Here is a 19439-nt window from a genome sequence, read left to right on the forward strand (position 1 = left end):
ATAATGTACATAAAAAAAATATCGCAACATTTTAGTTTTTTACTGACAATCAACATACGAAATAAACATAATTGAGCGTAATTATTCATTCTCATTAGCATTTATTACTACACAAAAATAAGAAAAAGATCCCTAAAACATTCACCATTTAAATAAACTACATATAATACGCGCGTACAAGAGTACCGTCACCTACTGGATTAACATTAAATTATGTAAACGTGACGATCGATATAATTACCGAAACTTGTTAACCTTCAACGCGTTCCTAACGAAATATATATATATTTATTTATAATCATACCAAGCACTTTTGCTTGTAATCGTACAAGTGCGACTTAAAGGATGAAAGGTATGATAGCTTTACGTCCTTTGGGGTAGTCTGGGAATTCCTTCTTGTAGTTGCGATGCTTGCCGAGCGCCCACACCGACATCTGATACAAACCCACAACTGCGAAAATTCCAGCTGAAAACGATACATATTTTACATATAATTACGATGCAATTTATGCATAAATTCAAAAAAAGTTTATAATAAATTCAATATTAATTTCTAAATAAAAAGCTCATGTATTCGACCGACAACGCTCAAAAGTGAAGTCCTGTATCCCCTATTGAAGAATGGGGTAAACAAGCCCACCGAGAATCGAACCTAGGACGAACTGGTTCTACGCTCGAGTGTTAACAATCAACGAGTGGTAAAAATAACTCACATCTCGTCGTGGTTACAACTTTGTTATAACTTTAACACTCAAGACGCTTTGTGTCTATCACAGAAATACCATATAGCAAAATTCGAGTCATGCTGCATGCTATTCGGTTACGAGGAGTTGTGGCTATGTAGAAAAGCCATGACGCTATTAGAGATTTTAAATTATAGCCATAACACGAATAGCGACGTGGATCTTTCGTTGTAATCACAAAGCGTTGTGAGTTCCCTTTTTCCCTCAATGAGCGTTATGGGTATTTGAGGTTTACATATCGAAATGTATCATATATCATATTATATTTAAAACAAATCAAACAAATGTCTTTAATGTGTAATAAATGGCTTCTAATTGTATACATAAACAGAAAAAATAAAACACATTTATATTTTTTAAACCCCAATTCACCCTCAATTGTATACACAATGAGTAAGTTATCTTCGAATCAATAGCGCTCTAAATTCAAAATGTCATAAATCTAATTAAACTGATTTGACTAATTTGACTCTTCTTGAGAATATTTTCGTTATAAAATCTAATCAAAAAAGTAATTACGAGCATTTACACAATAAGGGCCTAACTTTGTCAACCACAAATTACTACTTACCTGGAGCACATTTCGTCATTATTGTGAAGAACAGCCAAGATCCAAACTCGTATGTATAATTGGGACAGGAAACATAGTTAAACAGTTGTGTGAAGGGATTGCCGTCGGGCACAGGGATGCGTCGCACTTTTGTGCCTGGAGGTCGGAGGTTCTTCAGCAAAATGTGAATGCTAAAGTTACCCAGTTCACAAATCTGAAACGAATGGGTTGATTAAAAATATTTTTGACACAACAACATACCCTTAAATTCTCCATTCAAATTCTGTTTGCAAATATCTGCTCATACATGGTTCATTGTGGTATGCCACAGTCAAGTTTAAAAGTTCAGAAGCTACTCAGGTTCTTTTTACTTTGCCAAACAGATGACATAATAAATTTCTATGTGCCATACAAAGTACAGTGTATATAATATCTCATGATTATGAAAAATAATAATCATATTAACTAGTTTTAAATAAAGTAAAATATACATATATTAATATATAGTAATAAAGTACCGAAAACAAATTACAAGAATTAAAACATTTTATACTCATTCTACAAGTTTTCAGCTCTTATGGATATTCAGGATAGAAATTATTCTATGGCCTTTTATGCATCAGGAGAGACAGAGTACATTCACATTCATAATATAAGTAGGGATATAAAAAATTTTAACCTGTTCCAATGCTACAATAAAAAAAAAACCTAGCAAAAACAACATTGTTAAATATTGTCTACTACAACAAAGGTACGAGTAACACATCATATTGTATCTTAAAATATATAAAATAAATATTCATGTTAAAGGAAAATGGCCCTTACTGTACTTTCATGTTTTACTTAATATGGAAAGAGACTGTAAAACTAGTTTTATTTTTAAGTAAACAAGGTTGAAGCTTTTTAAATATTATTTAAAAAATTTAAACAAGGTCTGTTCAAAGGACAATCAGATAATAACTATAATTAAAATATGTATGTATTGTCCGTATTAAATGAAGGTACCTAAAATATTTAACCCCACACAAACAATATGTTAATTACGTATATACTATTCTGCATATAAATTATACAGCACATTGGAAATCATTAAGAAAGTATAGTAAGTCTTAAATATTTGTTTGTCAATTAGTTTTTACTTTAATCATGATATATAATTAATATAATAGTATCCTGTTAATGAAGTTTAATTAATCCTTTCCAGGTAGTTTCCAGGTCCTGTGTAAGTTTTTTCCCTGTAGATATAGATCAGACTTGATGGTTTTTGCACACAAAAGAAACTGAATACTTATTGTAATATTTTTAAGTTTGTATGATTTGTCTTTTAGGGTCGGGTAGCTGCTAGCAAATAAAAATGTGTATACAGGCCAAACTACCTAAGTAGCGGTAACTAGTAGAATGTACACATTAGTTGTACTTACAGTAAATCCAACTACTCCAATATAGACACATGTGCTACAAGGTGCTGTATACAATGGGTGGTTGATGTGATATGCAATATACAATGTAAAGGCCCAATAGTAGCAACAGTTCTTAAATAAATTCCTTAATGGCATAGTTCCATGCGAGAATCTATGCACAAACAATGTTTCAAGTAATCTCTTCGCATAATGCACTGACCAACAAAGTGCAGCAATACTGAAATAAACTATTATGTTAATTCACAATGTAAACTTGAGGAAATTTAATAATGCAAATGAATGTAAATTACACATACCTAGGAACAGACCAGTGTGATGGGGCACTTTGTTCTCCATATAGAATCCAAGGTCTTTGGTAAGCCCACAAATAAACAAATAATGGTCCAGCATACTCAGCTAAAAACACATTTTTCCAAGATATTTGAGGACCTAAGTCTTGAAGATAAAGTTTAGCCCCATTATCAATACTTAATGATTTTAATGTAGCTTCGTCCTTCAATGATCTTCCTTTGGACTCTAATTTAATAGATTGTCGCTCTGGATATAGCGATTTTTTCAGATTCTTATAAATTTTATCTTTTACATCTTTTATGGTCGCGTTATCATTGACGTTTATTTTTCCGATCGGTTTCGAACCGGCGACGCTTAATATTTCAATCTAAAACAAGACAGTTTTTTCACAACATAAAAATTATTACAAATTACATATAACAATTGAGTTTTAATTACCTCCATTCCGTTTCTCAATTAAATATTGCGGAAAGAAATTTGTACTCAGTATACCGCACTTGTCAATAACGCTGACATGAATAGCTACTATAGCATATAATATGAAGCTATAGCGCAATATGCTGATTGAACAAATAAAGGCAAAGGTCGTACGAAACTATTCAAATGACCACACGCCTCTTACATGTAGAGTAGAAAATCGTTTAAAAGTGTGGACTGTGACCGTAAAACTCGTTACAACCACGTTATGGTTGTTGACGTAGTAATTTCAAAATGATAATTAATTCTTTATTCCAAAAGCAAGTTGAATGTCGAAAATAAAAAAAAGAATTCGATTTTTCAGATTTCTCGAACAAAATTCAACTCTATGATTTAACAGTTAGAGCACTTTATGATGATAACGTAGCTAGTGTGAACTGACAGTTGACAGTTGACACATTCATTTTTAATTATTTTTTATATATATATATAATCCCATATTGTATATAACTAAATAGAGACGAAAAAAGTTATTTTGATTGCTCAACTGTAAATTTCAATTATTTTTTTAAAGACTTCATGACTTCAAGACTGAGCAGTATGTATTATAAGCAGAGTCCCAATGTCATTTTATAATTAAGTTATTTGTTTTTATAGGTATGAATAGAAATCGTATTTTCTCCAATTTACATAGCATTGGAAATTTTAAGAGTTTGTATGCATCAAATATATTCAACATCATTCATTGTTTTGACGTATGTAATCCTGAACGCGATCTACGTAAAATCTTCGTGTTGGCTAAATGTTTAGTATTGATGTGTGAGTAAGAAATATTGTGGTGTGCTATCAATGTACAATTTTATTATTGTGTATATGTGTTAGTAAATTAAATGGCGATTCGTGGATAGATACGTATTTCACCGAAATAATTTATTAAAAAAGAATACTGAATTTTACGGATAAAGTCTAATAAATAAGTTTGAGGTTTTAACAATGCGTTCAATCGTTGAAATAGGAGCTAGTGTCCCAGCTTTTTTGGGAAAACTATGGAAATTGGTAAATGATTCAGAGACCAATCATCTGATTTCATGGAGTCCAGTGAGTGTTTTTCCACTATTAAATTATACAGTTTTATGTTTAATAGGAATTAAGAAAATAAATACATTATTAACCTACGACATGATAAGGTTTTTGCATTAGAAAGTGTTTTGAACAACCTATATAATAGACGCAGCTGACAAAACGTCATTGAGAACTTGATAAATAAATAGTTACATGTCACGTTTTATACCATGCTTTTAAGATTTAAATATTTTTTGTACATGCGTACCTTTTACGTTATGTTACATATATACCTTGTTCATTTCTAAATGTTTATGAAGAATTTAATTTAAACACCTACATATTTTGTATTGTATTCAAAATATTAGCATTAAATGTAATAATATAATTAAATGAATAGGTAGATCATTTATAAAGATAAATGTTATTGGATTAAACTGGATCCTATAAATAATATTAAACATAACTCTGATAGTAACTTATTTACATTTAAATATTTGGATGTATACCTACAATATGGTATTTTTTTAGGGAGGGAAAACATTTGTTATAAAAGGTCAAGCTGATTTTGCAAGAGACCTTTTACCACTTTACTACAAACACAACAATATGGCTAGTTTCATCAGACAATTAAATATGTATGGCTTTCACAAAATCACATCTGTTGAAAATGGTGGCCTTAGATATGAGAAAGATGAAATAGAATTTTCACATCCTTGTTTCATGCGTGGACATGCATACTTATTGGAACACATTAAAAGAAAAATTGCAAATCCAAAGTCCATTGTAGCTAGCAGTGAGAGTGGGGAGAAAATACTTTTAAAGCCAGAATTAATGAATAAAGTATTGGCCGATGTTAAACAAATGAAGGGCAAACAGGAAAGTCTTGATGCTAAGTTTAGTGCAATGAAACAGGAGAATGAAGCTTTGTGGAGGGAGGTGGCCATTCTCAGGCAGAAGCATATCAAGCAACAACAAATTGTTAACAATGTAAGTAGAATAATTAATATTGCTTGTCATATAAATATGTGCTCAATGGACTTCCCCAAAAACAAATGAGGTTCTCACTATGACTTGATTGTTTTTTTTTGTTTATGTTACTTGATGAAATTATTGAATTTTCACCCATTGGCATAAATCTTTTTGTGTTTTGATAGAAAATTGTTGTCATTTGGTTCCATTTTAGAACCATTAGTGATACATGCCTTCAAGGCCTGTTTGTAGAAAATAAGTTTTGATTTTTTATGAAGATAATAATATGTAAAATCATATTAATTTGTTGCAGTTGATACAGTTCTTAATGTCACTTGTACAACCATCCAGAGCACCTACTGCTAATGGCAACAATGTTGGTGTAAAGAGGCCCTACCAATTGATGATTAACAATGCAGCTCACAACGCAAACGATGCCTATCCAGGGAAAATCAAAAACATTAAACTTGATAAAGATAATGTGTTAGATGACGTAAATGAGGATAACTTGGTTTGTTTATTTTCATAAATATTATGTAATTGCATATGTGATCCATGAAGTATTATCACATTATCAATAGTTTTTGTGAATAGTATTCTTTTTTTTATATATAATAGTCTCATAACTTATAAAAGTATGCAATTTTAGGAGGATGGACCAACAATACATGAACTGGCACATGATGACATATTACACAATGAAGCTTCACAAGATTCCTTGTACCCAGCTAGTTTTGTAACTGTGGGTTTGTCACCACCAGTTATGAATTTGAACAATGCTGATCCTGCAACATTAAATACACATTACCATGTTACCATGGAAGATGGTGATGATTTGGAAACAGGTATGCCTTATTTCATATTTACTTAAAGGGCTCAAACTACTGAACTTACACTTACACTTTTAACAATACCATACTATTATTTCTTACTTTCTAAAATCCATTATGCAAAAGGATAAAATAGGTAAGTACATCTGAATTTGAAAATCAATCATCAACATATTTTATTATCTTTTGGTCATAAAAATCCTTTACTTATTTATGTTAATTTTTTGTTTTATGTTATTGTTATATTTTACATCTTTCTCTTAAACTATATTATAATTAATATAATGTCTTTAGATGGACCAAGAATAAAATATCCAATGAATAGTACCAATGGCCCGATACGACCTCCCAGTACTCAACCTATTGTTACATCTCCATTACCTACAAACACTTCTACATCTCCAATAGGTCAGGCTTCAATGGAGCAAGGAGTGAATAATCTGGCCACCGTGTCACCAAGCACATCCAAAACAAAAGCCAAGAGTAATGTGAAGAAAAATGTCACAGGAGCCAAAATTCTATTGTCAGCAAATAATTTCAATACAATGAACCCATCTGCTGACTTCAAACTACCGGCTGAAATATTTGCAAGTGATGACTCAGTTAGTGATGCTGGTATAGCCACAACTGAAGATCTTAATGCTCTGCATGAAGTTATGAATGGTAGTGACCCAGTCGTAACCTCATCAAAAGATGAAATGCTCGGAGGTATCAATATTAAAGTTGAGAAAGTAGCCGATTCTGTCAAAACATCTGGAAAGAAGACGAAGAAGTCTAAAGATTATTCTCATAACATTAACTTGGCTGACATAAAGACTGAACTGCAGGATGATTTTGACTGGAATAATATGACTTTGGCAACAGTAAACAACAATGCAAACATAAATAAACTTCAGACTATGTAAGTATTTTTGTTATCTTTCTTTTATTAAAAACAACCAAGACTAAATGTAATATAATAAAGAAATTAAACCTATAAAAACTATTCATCATGGCATATTTTCCTTATCTGAGACAGTACTTAAAAAAATAAATACAAGAAAGATTTGGGCCAAATACAGCTGTCTTATTAATTCACAATACTAGGTCTCCTTATATTATTGTCTCAGTTTAAATTTTTTGTAATTCCAATGTTCAGGTATAGAAGAGATAGCAACAACCAAAACAGAGAGGAATATTCATCCCATTTGGGATCAAATTCAAACAAGTATGTGAAATGTGCTAATCCACAACAATATTGCTCTAGCAGCCTACTATAAACATTTATTGACACTCTGAACTTGTTCATTAATAAAAAATACAACATATAAGAAAATTTTGTTGGGAATAATATCAATAAGTATCTATAATAGACTGCTTTGGAAAATGCTTGATATAAATGCATCAGAATCTAATCAGAATCTTGTTAATATCCTATAACAATTACAACATTTATTGTGTTTATATTAAAAAAGAAAAACAAAAATGTATGTGAAATGAACTTAATGCTTATATTGTATGTTTAGTAAAATAAAAAAATACTCAGAATAAAGCAATCTATATTTTCAGGAATGATATTGATGACCATTTAGACTCAATGCAGACTGATCTGGATTCATTACGAGAGCTGCTCAGAAGTGACACATACTCTTTAGACACAAACACGCTATTAGGGGTAAGCAAAATTAATTTACTATTAGTTTTCCTTTCAAAATCATAATTTAATCAGTTTTCGTTCAATATAGTCTATGCTTCTGTAAATTTATAATGCTTAGAAATTTTATTTACCATACATATTATAACATGTTTGTATAAAATCACTAATAATCAATCGACTTTATGAATTACACAATATTTATTAATGTACGATGTTATGCTATTCCGTTTGCCGCCTTTATTTGAAGTATTGAATGTTGCGATAACACCCAGACACATCACGCACACAAACGTGCCGCGATGTAAACAGTGACGTTACGCGCGCTAATGTTGGCAGCACTGGGGCAGGTCACGTTGCAGCTAACGTGTAGGGGCCGCGTGCGAAGCCTTGTGAGACTGGCTCCCCCAGCCACCCGGCAACGTTATAACGGGTTGACTATATAATTACCTACATTCGTTTATCGATACACTGTATAGATAGTGAATGCATATCCAACGTGTGTCGATCACAACATCGCCTCTATAAAACTCGTTTCGATAATTTAATTCGCTATGTAGGTAAACAAAATAATTATAGCGATCTTGTAGGTAGTTATTTGAAATTGTTTTTTAAAAGATATGTATTGTCCATAGAATGCTGATACAAGCGTACAAACGACGATGTCTCTCAACTCAAGTTTACATCAGCACATTCAAAATGAACATGTAATAAATAAATTTAAACAGACATTTTATTTAGAAATTGTTTGGGTTCCGCACGAATAGGGAAATAAATAAAATGACGAATATAAATGCAACTAGCGAATCATTTTAACATAGTTGCGTCTATTTAAATCGGAGGAAAAGTAATTTTGTTACGCCAAACAGGAACTTCTCATTCAAGACATTCTTTTCTATATTTAAACTATTACATTTAACTGAACCGGGTTCCTACATTCTAATGATAATATTACATACTTTTATTTTCTTATTGTGAAATAAAAAATATATATATGAACATATAATTGAACAATAATGATACTTAAAAATTATTGTGTTGTAAGACTGACAACTTTTTAAATTGATTTATTAACGCGAAAGCGGAACCCCTTTTTTGCCTTCAGTAAATGGATTTGATTTGGCTTTGTAACATTTAAAGACAATTTCATATTGTATTATTTCAGCTTTTCGGATCTGACGATCCCTTCTACGGTTTAACCTACAATGCCGCCGATGAACGAGCGAAAACGTGCAATAATGGTGAGTTACTTGGCGGTAAGCCTTCAATAAATAATTAATTGTCAATTTAGACAGAAGTTAAGCGGCGACGTGTGTACGGTAAAATCAAGTTATCGGTTGAACTGTATTGTGTAGACGATAGTTATTGTTATCGCTAACTAAATTCATTAATCTCAATTTAGATCTTGCATACATTCTGTAGCAGGTTTCCAGAATATCACCAGATCGTCGAATGTATCTGTCCACAGCGGGCACCTACTGACCATAAGTATTGTATAGTTTCAATATCCGTTGATTATATTGTATGTTAAATTGTAGATACAACCAAACAGTATCCGATGATTGATTTTGATTGGCTGATCGGTAGCAGCGATACATCGTCGGCAAAGTAGCCTGTCCTACCTCAACTCACAAGATTAACAAACCTCACCGCCGCTCATCCCAAAATGTTGGATATATTTCATTTGGTAAAGGGTGGACACCTTTGGGGTTACGGTTAGGTCTGGTGGCGCAAACTAATTATGCTGCTAAACCATAGTATGTCGTTTAATGTATATTATATTAAACTATATTATAAGCTAGGCACGTAAATCTTAAGTATTAAGTTTGATACGGTACGATAAGCGATTAAACTAGGTTGACTAAGATAAAATGGGTTTATATAATTTTTAATTGTTAATTAAAGCAAAGAAGATGAAAGGTGAGATTTCGAATGTAACCTGTGACGAGAATCGCGTCCAGAGCCCGTTCGCTGAGGACGATGGTAGTACTATTATTACATATTTAGCATTTTTATTTATTTGAAACATTAGGTTTGTGGTTAATTTGCACGTAAAATTGTAGTGTTATTCAGCTTTAAGGATAATAAACCGCATGTAAATAGCTGCTGAAGTAAACGCCTTCAGTTAGCTCTCGCATGTGTAGAATGATTTTGTATCGCGGATTATAAGGGAAGGTTTTTTTTAGCAACATGAGCACAATATGCCTATTATATTTTAAACGCCAATTGATATATCAAAATAAACGAATTAAATTTTTTTAGTCCTTAAACACAAATGATATTTCTGAAAGTCAAGAGAAGAGTATGGTGTAAATGAGTGTAGTTTGTTTTATTTCAGTTAAAGGTTAAATTCGTTCTTGCCAACTTATTTTGCTTATAACAAATGTATCAATGCTTAGCGTAGTTGATAAATAAAACTAGTTGCTATTATAATTTACATTATATGTGTATTTTTTATTATACTATAATTATACGTTTTTAATTAATGTATTATCATTTTTTTATTTATTATACCAAAAATATGTTTAGGTGCTTATAACCGTATTTGGGTACAATTTTACATTTTATCAATATAGCCTTTGATAGTTTTATTTTTAAGGTACTCTCTTTATAGAAACCTTTTTAATTGTAAGTTTTGTTTTATATTCAACCTTAGATTGTTTGATTTAGCCCTAAGGTATATATCATAGAATATTCTGAACATTACTGATAATTTACGAAAAGCTTTTAATGCATTAATTTAGTAGTAGTAGCGCTCGATTGATTTTTGCTTGAATATTCCTATGCTCTTTGTTACATACAGTAGTTATACAGTTATAAAGGATATGAGATAATCGGACTAATAGTCAATAATACGCACAAGGCTCTCTGGTTATGACCGTTTTATTTTTTTACATAATCACAAATGTCCTATTGCGGTCCAATCACGAATGACTGATTCTAAAGTCAGTCCCAAAGTCAGACCGGAGGTGCCTCTTAAATAACACACACTAATATATTTCTTGGGCAACTTTCAGCTGAAGGGAATCAGTTAATCTCGTATACAGGGAATATTCCAGACTTTGAGGATTTAACTATGCCCGAATTGGAGGGCGAGAATTCCCAGGAGGGGTGTTTGTCGCCCAGCCCGAGTAGCTCCACGCTTAACACCCCGCAAGTTCAACTTCGCTCGCCTTCATACTTGAGGCCGTGAATTTGCCGCAGGAAGAAGTGCTCGGCATTATAACCCAAATATATTGAACATGGCTTTTTTATCAAGAAAGGGTTTTATTTTTATTAACGTGACTAATTTAATACAATGTCCGTATTTGTAAAGTGGAGTGCACGATACTGAATATACATGTTATTAGTGAATTATTCTTGATATATTAACTCAAACATGTTACACATCGTGGACTTTATTTTTACTCATTCATCTTTATTAATAACAAGCCAAATTAGAATTTTTATAATTAATTGAATGAGGAGTTGATTTTTTCAAGTTGGTCGGAAGACGCTTAATGCATTTCTTACATATTCACCATCATTTTGTTTCTAAAACACGATGGCATCGGGATGTTATCTTTACTTGTATGAGAGTTTATAGACTGGGCACGTCATGTACAATTAAGAAATACGAATATTCATACAAAATATAATTATAATTATAATCAATTCTCTTGTAATGTTGTAGTGAACGTGGTATAACTTTAAGTATCAAATAACAACTGATTGGAATTTTGTTATAATATTGCGTCTCATATACGATAATACATAATGCGAAAATTTATGAGTAAAGATAGGAATGTAAATTTGTAGATATAATGTAATTAATGCAAATTATATATAAATACAGTTTACGTAACGTAAAACTTCTTATATAGACTGTCTGTCGTACATAAAGGATTTAATATAATAGTTGCAGCTTGGTGCCTTATGAAAGTAACATTCGATATTTTTATACATAAATGAATAATTGCCTCTTAATATAAATAAATATAATATGATGATGTTACAAAAAAGAATATCCTTTTTTATTTCTATAATAAGTAATAAGAATTCCACAATTTCAAACTGATTTTTTGACCCTAAAAATACCTAAATATTCACCCTTCAATTTCAGAATAATTTTCACTCTTTATATTTATACTGTATCATTTCCAGTAAATAACTAATGATGATAAAATATCGTGCCATTCGACTGCTTTTGCGTTCTTTATAGTAACGCACTAATATGAAATTTGGTGGTTTTCACCTTTAACATTTTGCTTTTATAAAAACGGAAACATCTCAAATAAAATACATCACATGGACGTTTTGCATAAGCATTTGTAATTTAACATAATGTAAATTTCTCATAAGATCTTTGATCAAATGAGCAGTATGACTGCTCCATTGTTTTTAGTGTGGTTATACAGGTTAAGTTTGTGTTAGTGTTAGTTTGAACATGAATTTCTTAATTAACAAATATCGTTACTGTTACGTTAAGAGTTTATTACATGTTATAATGTGTATACTTATTACCACTAACTTTGCATTCGCAAAAATTATACGCAAATTAGTAGATTAGTGTATAAATTAATGTCGCTAAATCCCAATAACACTATATTTTGTGTATTGTACATAAGAAAATTATTACATCATCTTTGTATATATATTTACTATAAGTAAATTGTTTAACATGTTATTCACAATCGAAATTTTGTGTATGAAAGTAATGTACTGCGAAAGAAAGCGATACTTATCTGTTATCTACTATGTATACCTACCATTTTATGATACGAAATGTTTTTATTGATCCTGTGAAGATTTAAATGTTTAAGTTGCTTTCATACATATATCGAAGTATACTAAGTTTATTAGCTGGTTTGCTCGCGATCTAGCAACAAGAGGACTGGTTCCTTTGTATGTGAATAGTTACATGACGAGTATAATATAAAAGACAGTTTTGATGTCGATACCGATCCCGAATCTTTCGTTGATTATTCTGGGATGAATCTTTTACTGCATTGGCAAAGCCACCTCAAGCGATTGGTGGTAGTGGTAGTGCTGATCATTTTTTTTATTAATAAATATTTACGCAAGTGCTATTTTCCTCATCCGTGGTTTAAATGCTGGCTAAAATGTGTATGTAGATAGAAATGTAAATTTGAATTAAGCTTTCAAAATTTAAGAAAAAATTGCATTTTATACCGTGGGATGAGATTATAGCGACAGATTTATTTTCTTAGTTAAGATTTCTTCATTGTATAATAACATTAAAATAAAATACGAACAAATTGTTAATAGGATATAATAAAATATTATTACATATGTATAGGCATAAAATAAATGTGTAAGTTATTTTTAAATGTAATGTATTAAAGGATTGAAAAAATAAAATCTTTTTTTTTCCAAAATACTCATCGGACCAATCGACCGACATCGACAATAATTGAAAGCGTTTCTTAAATAGTAAATAAATCCAAAATAGAATTTATTTATAATCATCAAGTCAAATTCTAATTTTTCCATAGCAAAATTAAAATGAAAATATTAATATATTTAAGAATGTGTATTCATAGACGTCATATATGAGGTACAAATATCACAGATACATAGCCATTTAATAAATAAAAGAAATACAACAATATACATCACAACAGTTATACACTTCAATTTGATTTTCATGCATAGTGTTAAACTTCAGTAGTACTTAGTTCTCCTAATTATCACAAATTGAAATCTTGAACAAAACGAGTAGTTAAAATATTTTGTAAATTAGTAGAGTTAAATGTTATTAATTTCATTGCAAAAGAAAATCTTATTTTAATTTAAATTTATATAAACAATCTACATTTATTGCACTTTGTACTTATAATTCATACAACATTAATATTAGCCCTCTTTATAATTATATTAACTAATTACGAATTATTAAAAAAAATATTAATGCAAGCGCAATTTTCTCATGAGGGCTGGTAAAAAAGTCGGGGCTGGGGATCTGTTTTTAACTCCATCAGAGATATAAGGTCCTGGCTTGGAAATTAGGACCGTATGCAAAGTCGGTAGCACTCCAATAGTGCAAGCAAGTTCTGCTGACATATTGCGACATCCTTGTACGTCAAGAAACTTGAGTTTCTGACAGTAGTTTTTTACCCCGTCTAGAGTCTTATCCGTAAGTTGATTACATCCCTGAAATGAGAAATATTTTGTTTTATTGATTAAGTGTCTATATGTTATACACATCATATGTTGTGCAATCAATAAATATGCAATCACAACTGATAACTGGGTGGAAAGATACAAAAATAATCACAGTACCAGATGATAACAAAGACATAAATTAAATTTTCCACTAACATGAAGGAAAATTTAAACATATACAGAAACTTTAAACTAAAAAAAAATATTTATCAGTTATTGGAAAATATTATGGTAAATAAAAAATTGTATTAATAATTACCCTTAATTCCAACTGCTGAAGCCTGTACAGACCTTTCACAATTTCAATTATAGCTTCGTCTTTTAAATTATAACAATCTATTAAATTGATGTATTCAATACTAGGACAATTCTTGACTAGATGTTTGATACCTTCATGAGTTATTTGTTGGCAACGGCTAAGATTTATATTTACAAGTTCTTTAAATGCAAATGCATATGTTAAGCTGACATCTGTGATCCGATTACAACCACTTACATCTAACTCTTTGAGACTTTTTATACGCGCCAAAGAATAACCGCTAAATGAGTCCATAGACAGCTTTTCACACATGCGCATAACTTCATGTTTTCTTTTCGCATCACGCACAATTTCTTCTTCAGCCCTGGATCCCAAATGTATTTTGTTGTGAGAGACAGAATGGTTACAGTTGGACATAATTGGTCCTTCATCATGAGTGTCATTATCGATTTTTCCCATGCCTGTTAGTCCAGCATCTGATACTTTGTCACAGTGACTTAACTTTAGTGTATGCAATAGAATTTGATTTTTAAATATAACTTGTATTGATTTGTCTGTAACTCCATTGAAACAATAACTGATGTCTAAATATTTTAGATTGGGAAGATTTTCTGAGATCATAATGAGCCCATCCTGGTCTAGGTTAAGAGAATTTACATCTAATTCTTCTAATACTTGATTTGGTTCAAAACATATGCTATTTTTAATACCATCTTTACTTATAAGTTCACATTGCGAAATATTTAACCGTCTCAGGCTTTTTAACTTTCGTAATTCAGTTATTCCAGTGTCTGTAACAGCTCGGCACCTCTGGATGTTCAAACTTTCTAAGTTCGTAAGATTACTACAAATATGCACCAAAGATTGGTCTGTCACTCTAGTACATAATCCAATATCAAGATCTTTTAAATATACTTGGTGGGCTGTCAATGATGATATGCCTGTGTTGGTTAGTTGGTCGCAGGAGTACACTTGAAGGTATTCTAATCTTAAGTGTTCAGTTTCAGATAGCAATTTCAGTGCTGCACCATCTATTAAAGTTTTGGAAAATAGTAATCTTTTTATATTTTTCACTCTCGTAACTAAATATTGTAATACAAAATAGAATGTGAGGACACTTTCTGAAGGGTTTTCGAAAATATTGCTCCCAGGCGGATAGAATCTCTTTACTAGACCCAAATGAAATTGCAAAGAACATGCAGATAAATTTAGTTCTTCTAAATATGGTGCCGTTTTGACAAATCTGCTGAACAATGCATCTGTTAAATACTGATTTCCCGCTAAACTTAGACATTTTAAGTTGGTAAGACTATCTGTCATTAAACCATCCGTTTTGCCTTCCAAAAGACAACCGGACATGAATAATTCTTTGCAGTTTTCTATGTTCAAAGTTTCTAAATTTGTACATTTCTGCAAAATATTAACAAAAACTATTTCTCTTACATCACAGTTCTGTAGTGTTAAACATTTTATATTTTCACCATTTCTATCCCAAAAGGAGTTGAGTTTATTAGATAATTCTACTTCTTTAAAAAGAAAGTTGCCATAAACTATTTTCGAATTTTCAAATATTTGTAATGGTGAACTGTCACAATTTAAATCCACTTTATATAGGATAACCACTTTCTTTTTCAAAAAACAGTAATCATTTGCTGCTAAGTACCAGGAATGGCATGTTTCACTAGCAGCTTTTCTGTCTGATTTTGGTAAATATTTAAATATGTACACAAGAATCTGTAAAAAAGAATAAATTTTAGTATTTTAGGATAAATATTGCAAGTTACATCCTCCTTCTCTGATGTTCTGCAAATCTATAATAACATCTATAAAGTCTACTATCTATAAAAATAAAAATATACAATAATTAACATATTTTATAGCATAGTAAAAAGAACGAAATTATATCAATATAAAAAATTCATAAGTATTTAAAATCGCTTCCTTGTTAACAATATTAAATGGAAGAAACATTCGTCTTTTACTGTCTCGTATTTGAAAGCATCGTCACTGCTGACGAATTAAGATTGATAAATGCAAATCACGTGAAAAAATTGTAGGCAATGAAGGCAATATAAAAGCAAACAAAGAAACTAGTTTAAATTGCGGAAGAAGTTACATACCTCATAAGGTAAATCCATTTTTATATCACAGTAATTTAAATATTAAACAAATTATGATTACACTTTCATGCTGCTTTTTGGCCTCTAAAATTATAAATATGCCTATGATATTAAATAATAAAGATCCGAATTCCAATTGAGATGATTGCTATTGAAGGGAAATATACGGAAAATAATCGTATCAAGTGTCAATTGACTATGACATTGAAAGTCAGAACTCTCGACAGCGAACAGCTGATCTTACGTTTCGTTTTTAGTCTTCAAATATACATAGCTTGAGTACCTATGTTGGTCTTTTTTTGTGTATTAGTAAATAAATAAATGTTTCCAGATATCTTCAGCCACGTATTGTATGCATAAATATATACATTTATTCGTAAAAAAATAAAATTTTTACACAGAGAAAAGTTACAATTTAGGTATGAAGACAAATTTATTAACTACAGGGATTTTATAAATAGAGTGAAAATTTTATTTTTTATCTAATCTGAGAAATTAAAAAATGATAATGATTTGTGGCTATGTCCGCAACAGAGAGGCAAAACTAAAAGAACAGGTAGCTAAATAATAATATTCCTTAGAAATCTATACAAATCGATTTGTACTATTTAATTATAATCAACGTATAGGCACCAAACCACTGGACGGATCGAGCGAAATTTTGCATGCAGATAGATTTGGATGAATTTTACCCCCAAGGGCATAAAATAGGGGAAGGAAGTATGTACCATGAAAATTTATTAAGACCGCGCGGGCGAAGTTGCAGGTAACAGCTAGTAATTTTATAAAAGACTAGCAGTCCGCCCCAGCTTAGCCCGTGGTACATACATAGCCTATAGCCTTCCTCAATAAATGGGCTATCATAAACTGAAATAATTATTTAAATCGGACCAGTAGCTCCTGAGATTAGTGCGTTCAAACAAACAAACTCTTCAGGTTCATAATATTAGTATTTTTTTTTTGTTTCTTTGAACACGCTAACGCTCCTGGACTGATTTTAAAAATTCTTTCAATGTTAAGTAGCTAGTAAGTAAAATAGCTATACAGTCACTAACTTATCCAATTAACATACAGTAACTGACTGCCTCATCCAACTTCGTCTGCTCTCAATAGGAATATTTTTCATATTTTGAAATATTTGGTAGAGTCATTTTTAGTATAAATCTTTAAAACTACGCAACGGATTTCAATGGAGTTTTTTTTTAATAGAAAGAGTGTTCAAGAGAAAGGAAGGAAGTAAGATAGGATAAATCACAAACGGACTTTGTAATACAAAATTAATTTTTCATTTCGAACAAGTTACAAGTAGTTCATGAGTTAAGTCTTTCAAATGAACAATTATACAACCGCTTCAGCTTGCTGGATAATCTTCATAAATATAGATGTCGATTGCGATCTAGCAATGGGTTATTTTGAAACCTTTGTTTAAATGTATAATATATTAATCTCGTTTTAGATCCATCACTTATCAAGAACAGTTGAATGTTTTTCATTATATTAAGCTTGTTGGAATTGTATCCGCTTGGGTTGGGATGCTAATTACAGTCATAATTAAAAAATACAAAACAAAAGTCTATCTGAGCCGAGCACGGCGAGCAGTCACTTTACTTTATTTCACGACTAAAAGGCATTATTGAAAGGAAGACATTGGAACTAGAATACAGGTTATGTAATCTGGTGGACGTAGGAGAATAATTAGCGCTGCTTCAAGTGCAAGGTTTGAAAAGCTGGTGTAGGGTGTGTTATAACTTATAACTTTAAATAACGCACATACATAACTCTAACTACGTATAATCCAACATCACATACTGCTATGGAATGTTTAGTAATGGGTGCAAGAAGCTGATAGGGAACTCTGTCTTATGTGAGTTTGCGCGGCAGGTTACAATATTGTTATTGCCACTTGTTGGGCGCCAGTAAGCTCGGTGAGCGCGGGGAGAACTGTATGTTCGGGTTTTATCCCTCACGCGAGAAAATACGCGTACTTCTTCCGATAAGTTTTCGCTTTAGAAACTTTGTTGTTCTAGTAGGTGCAAGTGGGTCTGCTAAAAAGTTGTCTGTTTGATTATATATGATGGGAACTGTTCAAGTGTAGTTATATGGAGGTGACCTGAACGAAGGTAGACAATTAATCAGAACATGTCTAGAAGGAAGCAGGCTAAACCTAGATCGCTCAAACGTAAGTTCCTCTCGTATTTTTACATGTTTCTTATCTTGGTTAGTATTAATCCAGATTTACCTTAGTAAATATAGAAATTCAGTGCTCATATATAAATATAAAATTTTGTTATTACTTATCCTTTATCCGAAACATAAGACTAAGTAATTAAGACAGTACAAAATCCGTGTAAATAAAATATCAATAATATAATAAATACACAAAGATGGCAATAGTTAAGTACACCAATTAACATAGAATTAGTGTCTGATCGGAAGAGTTCCGCAAGTTATAAAACAGTCTTAAAAGCATTTCTCGATCTAGAAATAAAAGATACATATCTAAAGGCAAGACATTTTCAAAATCACTGTTACAGTTTTTAGTTAAAACGTGTTTTCCCTGAATGTAGTTAGTTTTAAATAAATGCTTTTGTTACATCTTGTTCTAACTGGGGAAAATGGGTTGTCAAACTAAAGCATACTATGTTTTTTTCCAAAACTGTCTTATGCGCTATTATTAGGTTATATCTATTTTATTATACTTGATTTTTAATATATTAAACATTATATATTGTGTACTGGAATAAACATAAATATAGACGATAAGTATAAATATAGACTAGCGAGGTTTTATTTTCATTAACGTAAATAATATATGTATAGATATGCCATCGCCATCTATACTAATATTATAGATCTTGTTGTTAGTTACATGGTAGGTTGACTGGAAACCACCACAAGAACCGAGCGAGCGATGCGAGCTTGCCCCGGCAATGGCCGGTGATTACCAGGATCGACTTTAAGCGTTTCCAAATCAGA

At 31.2% G+C, this 19439-nt stretch overlaps 3 protein-coding genes across 12 annotated transcripts; 1 reads left to right on the plus strand and 2 right to left on the minus strand.

The window, feature by feature from the left end:
- Nucleotides 1-50: 50 nt before the first annotated feature.
- On the minus strand, nucleotides 51-3721 carry LOC119829437 (probable very-long-chain enoyl-CoA reductase art-1). The gene is made up of 5 exons (XM_038351931.1): nucleotides 3444-3721; nucleotides 3011-3372; nucleotides 2715-2931; nucleotides 1315-1507; nucleotides 51-466 (listed from the first exon to the last, which is right to left on the minus strand). The coding sequence occupies exons 1-5, from the start codon at nucleotides 3447-3449 to the stop codon at nucleotides 339-341; spliced, it is 906 nt and encodes a 301-aa protein (XP_038207859.1). The 5' UTR covers nucleotides 3450-3721; the 3' UTR covers nucleotides 51-338.
- A 559-nt stretch (nucleotides 3722-4280) lies between these two features.
- Nucleotides 4281-12628, plus strand: LOC119829751 (heat shock factor protein). Of its 10 annotated transcripts, none has more exons than XM_038352418.1 (11): nucleotides 4281-4520; nucleotides 5016-5474; nucleotides 5770-5967; nucleotides 6106-6301; nucleotides 6581-7187; nucleotides 7425-7493; nucleotides 7835-7940; nucleotides 8555-8626; nucleotides 9085-9160; nucleotides 9825-9902; nucleotides 10937-12628. In XM_038352418.1, the coding sequence occupies exons 1-11, from the start codon at nucleotides 4416-4418 to the stop codon at nucleotides 11110-11112; spliced, it is 2142 nt and encodes a 713-aa protein (XP_038208346.1). In that variant the 5' UTR covers nucleotides 4281-4415; the 3' UTR covers nucleotides 11113-12628. The 10 variants fall into 10 exon arrangements, with proteins under 10 accessions (XP_038208346.1, XP_038208350.1, XP_038208349.1 ...); XM_038352422.1 differs by having other exon boundaries at nucleotides 6695-7187; XM_038352421.1 differs by lacking the exon at nucleotides 9825-9902.
- An 860-nt stretch (nucleotides 12629-13488) lies between these two features.
- On the minus strand, nucleotides 13489-16638 carry LOC119829752 (F-box/LRR-repeat protein 14). The gene is made up of 3 exons (XM_038352429.1): nucleotides 16464-16638; nucleotides 14344-16077; nucleotides 13489-14072 (listed from the first exon to the last, which is right to left on the minus strand). The coding sequence occupies exons 1-3, from the start codon at nucleotides 16479-16481 to the stop codon at nucleotides 13827-13829; spliced, it is 1998 nt and encodes a 665-aa protein (XP_038208357.1). The 5' UTR covers nucleotides 16482-16638; the 3' UTR covers nucleotides 13489-13826.
- Nucleotides 16639-19439: the final 2801 nt, after the last annotated feature.

This window comes from Zerene cesonia, chromosome 10, assembly GCF_012273895.1.
Source record: "Zerene cesonia ecotype Mississippi chromosome 10, Zerene_cesonia_1.1, whole genome shotgun sequence".
Classification (NCBI taxonomy): Eukaryota; Metazoa; Arthropoda; class Insecta; order Lepidoptera; family Pieridae; genus Zerene; species Zerene cesonia.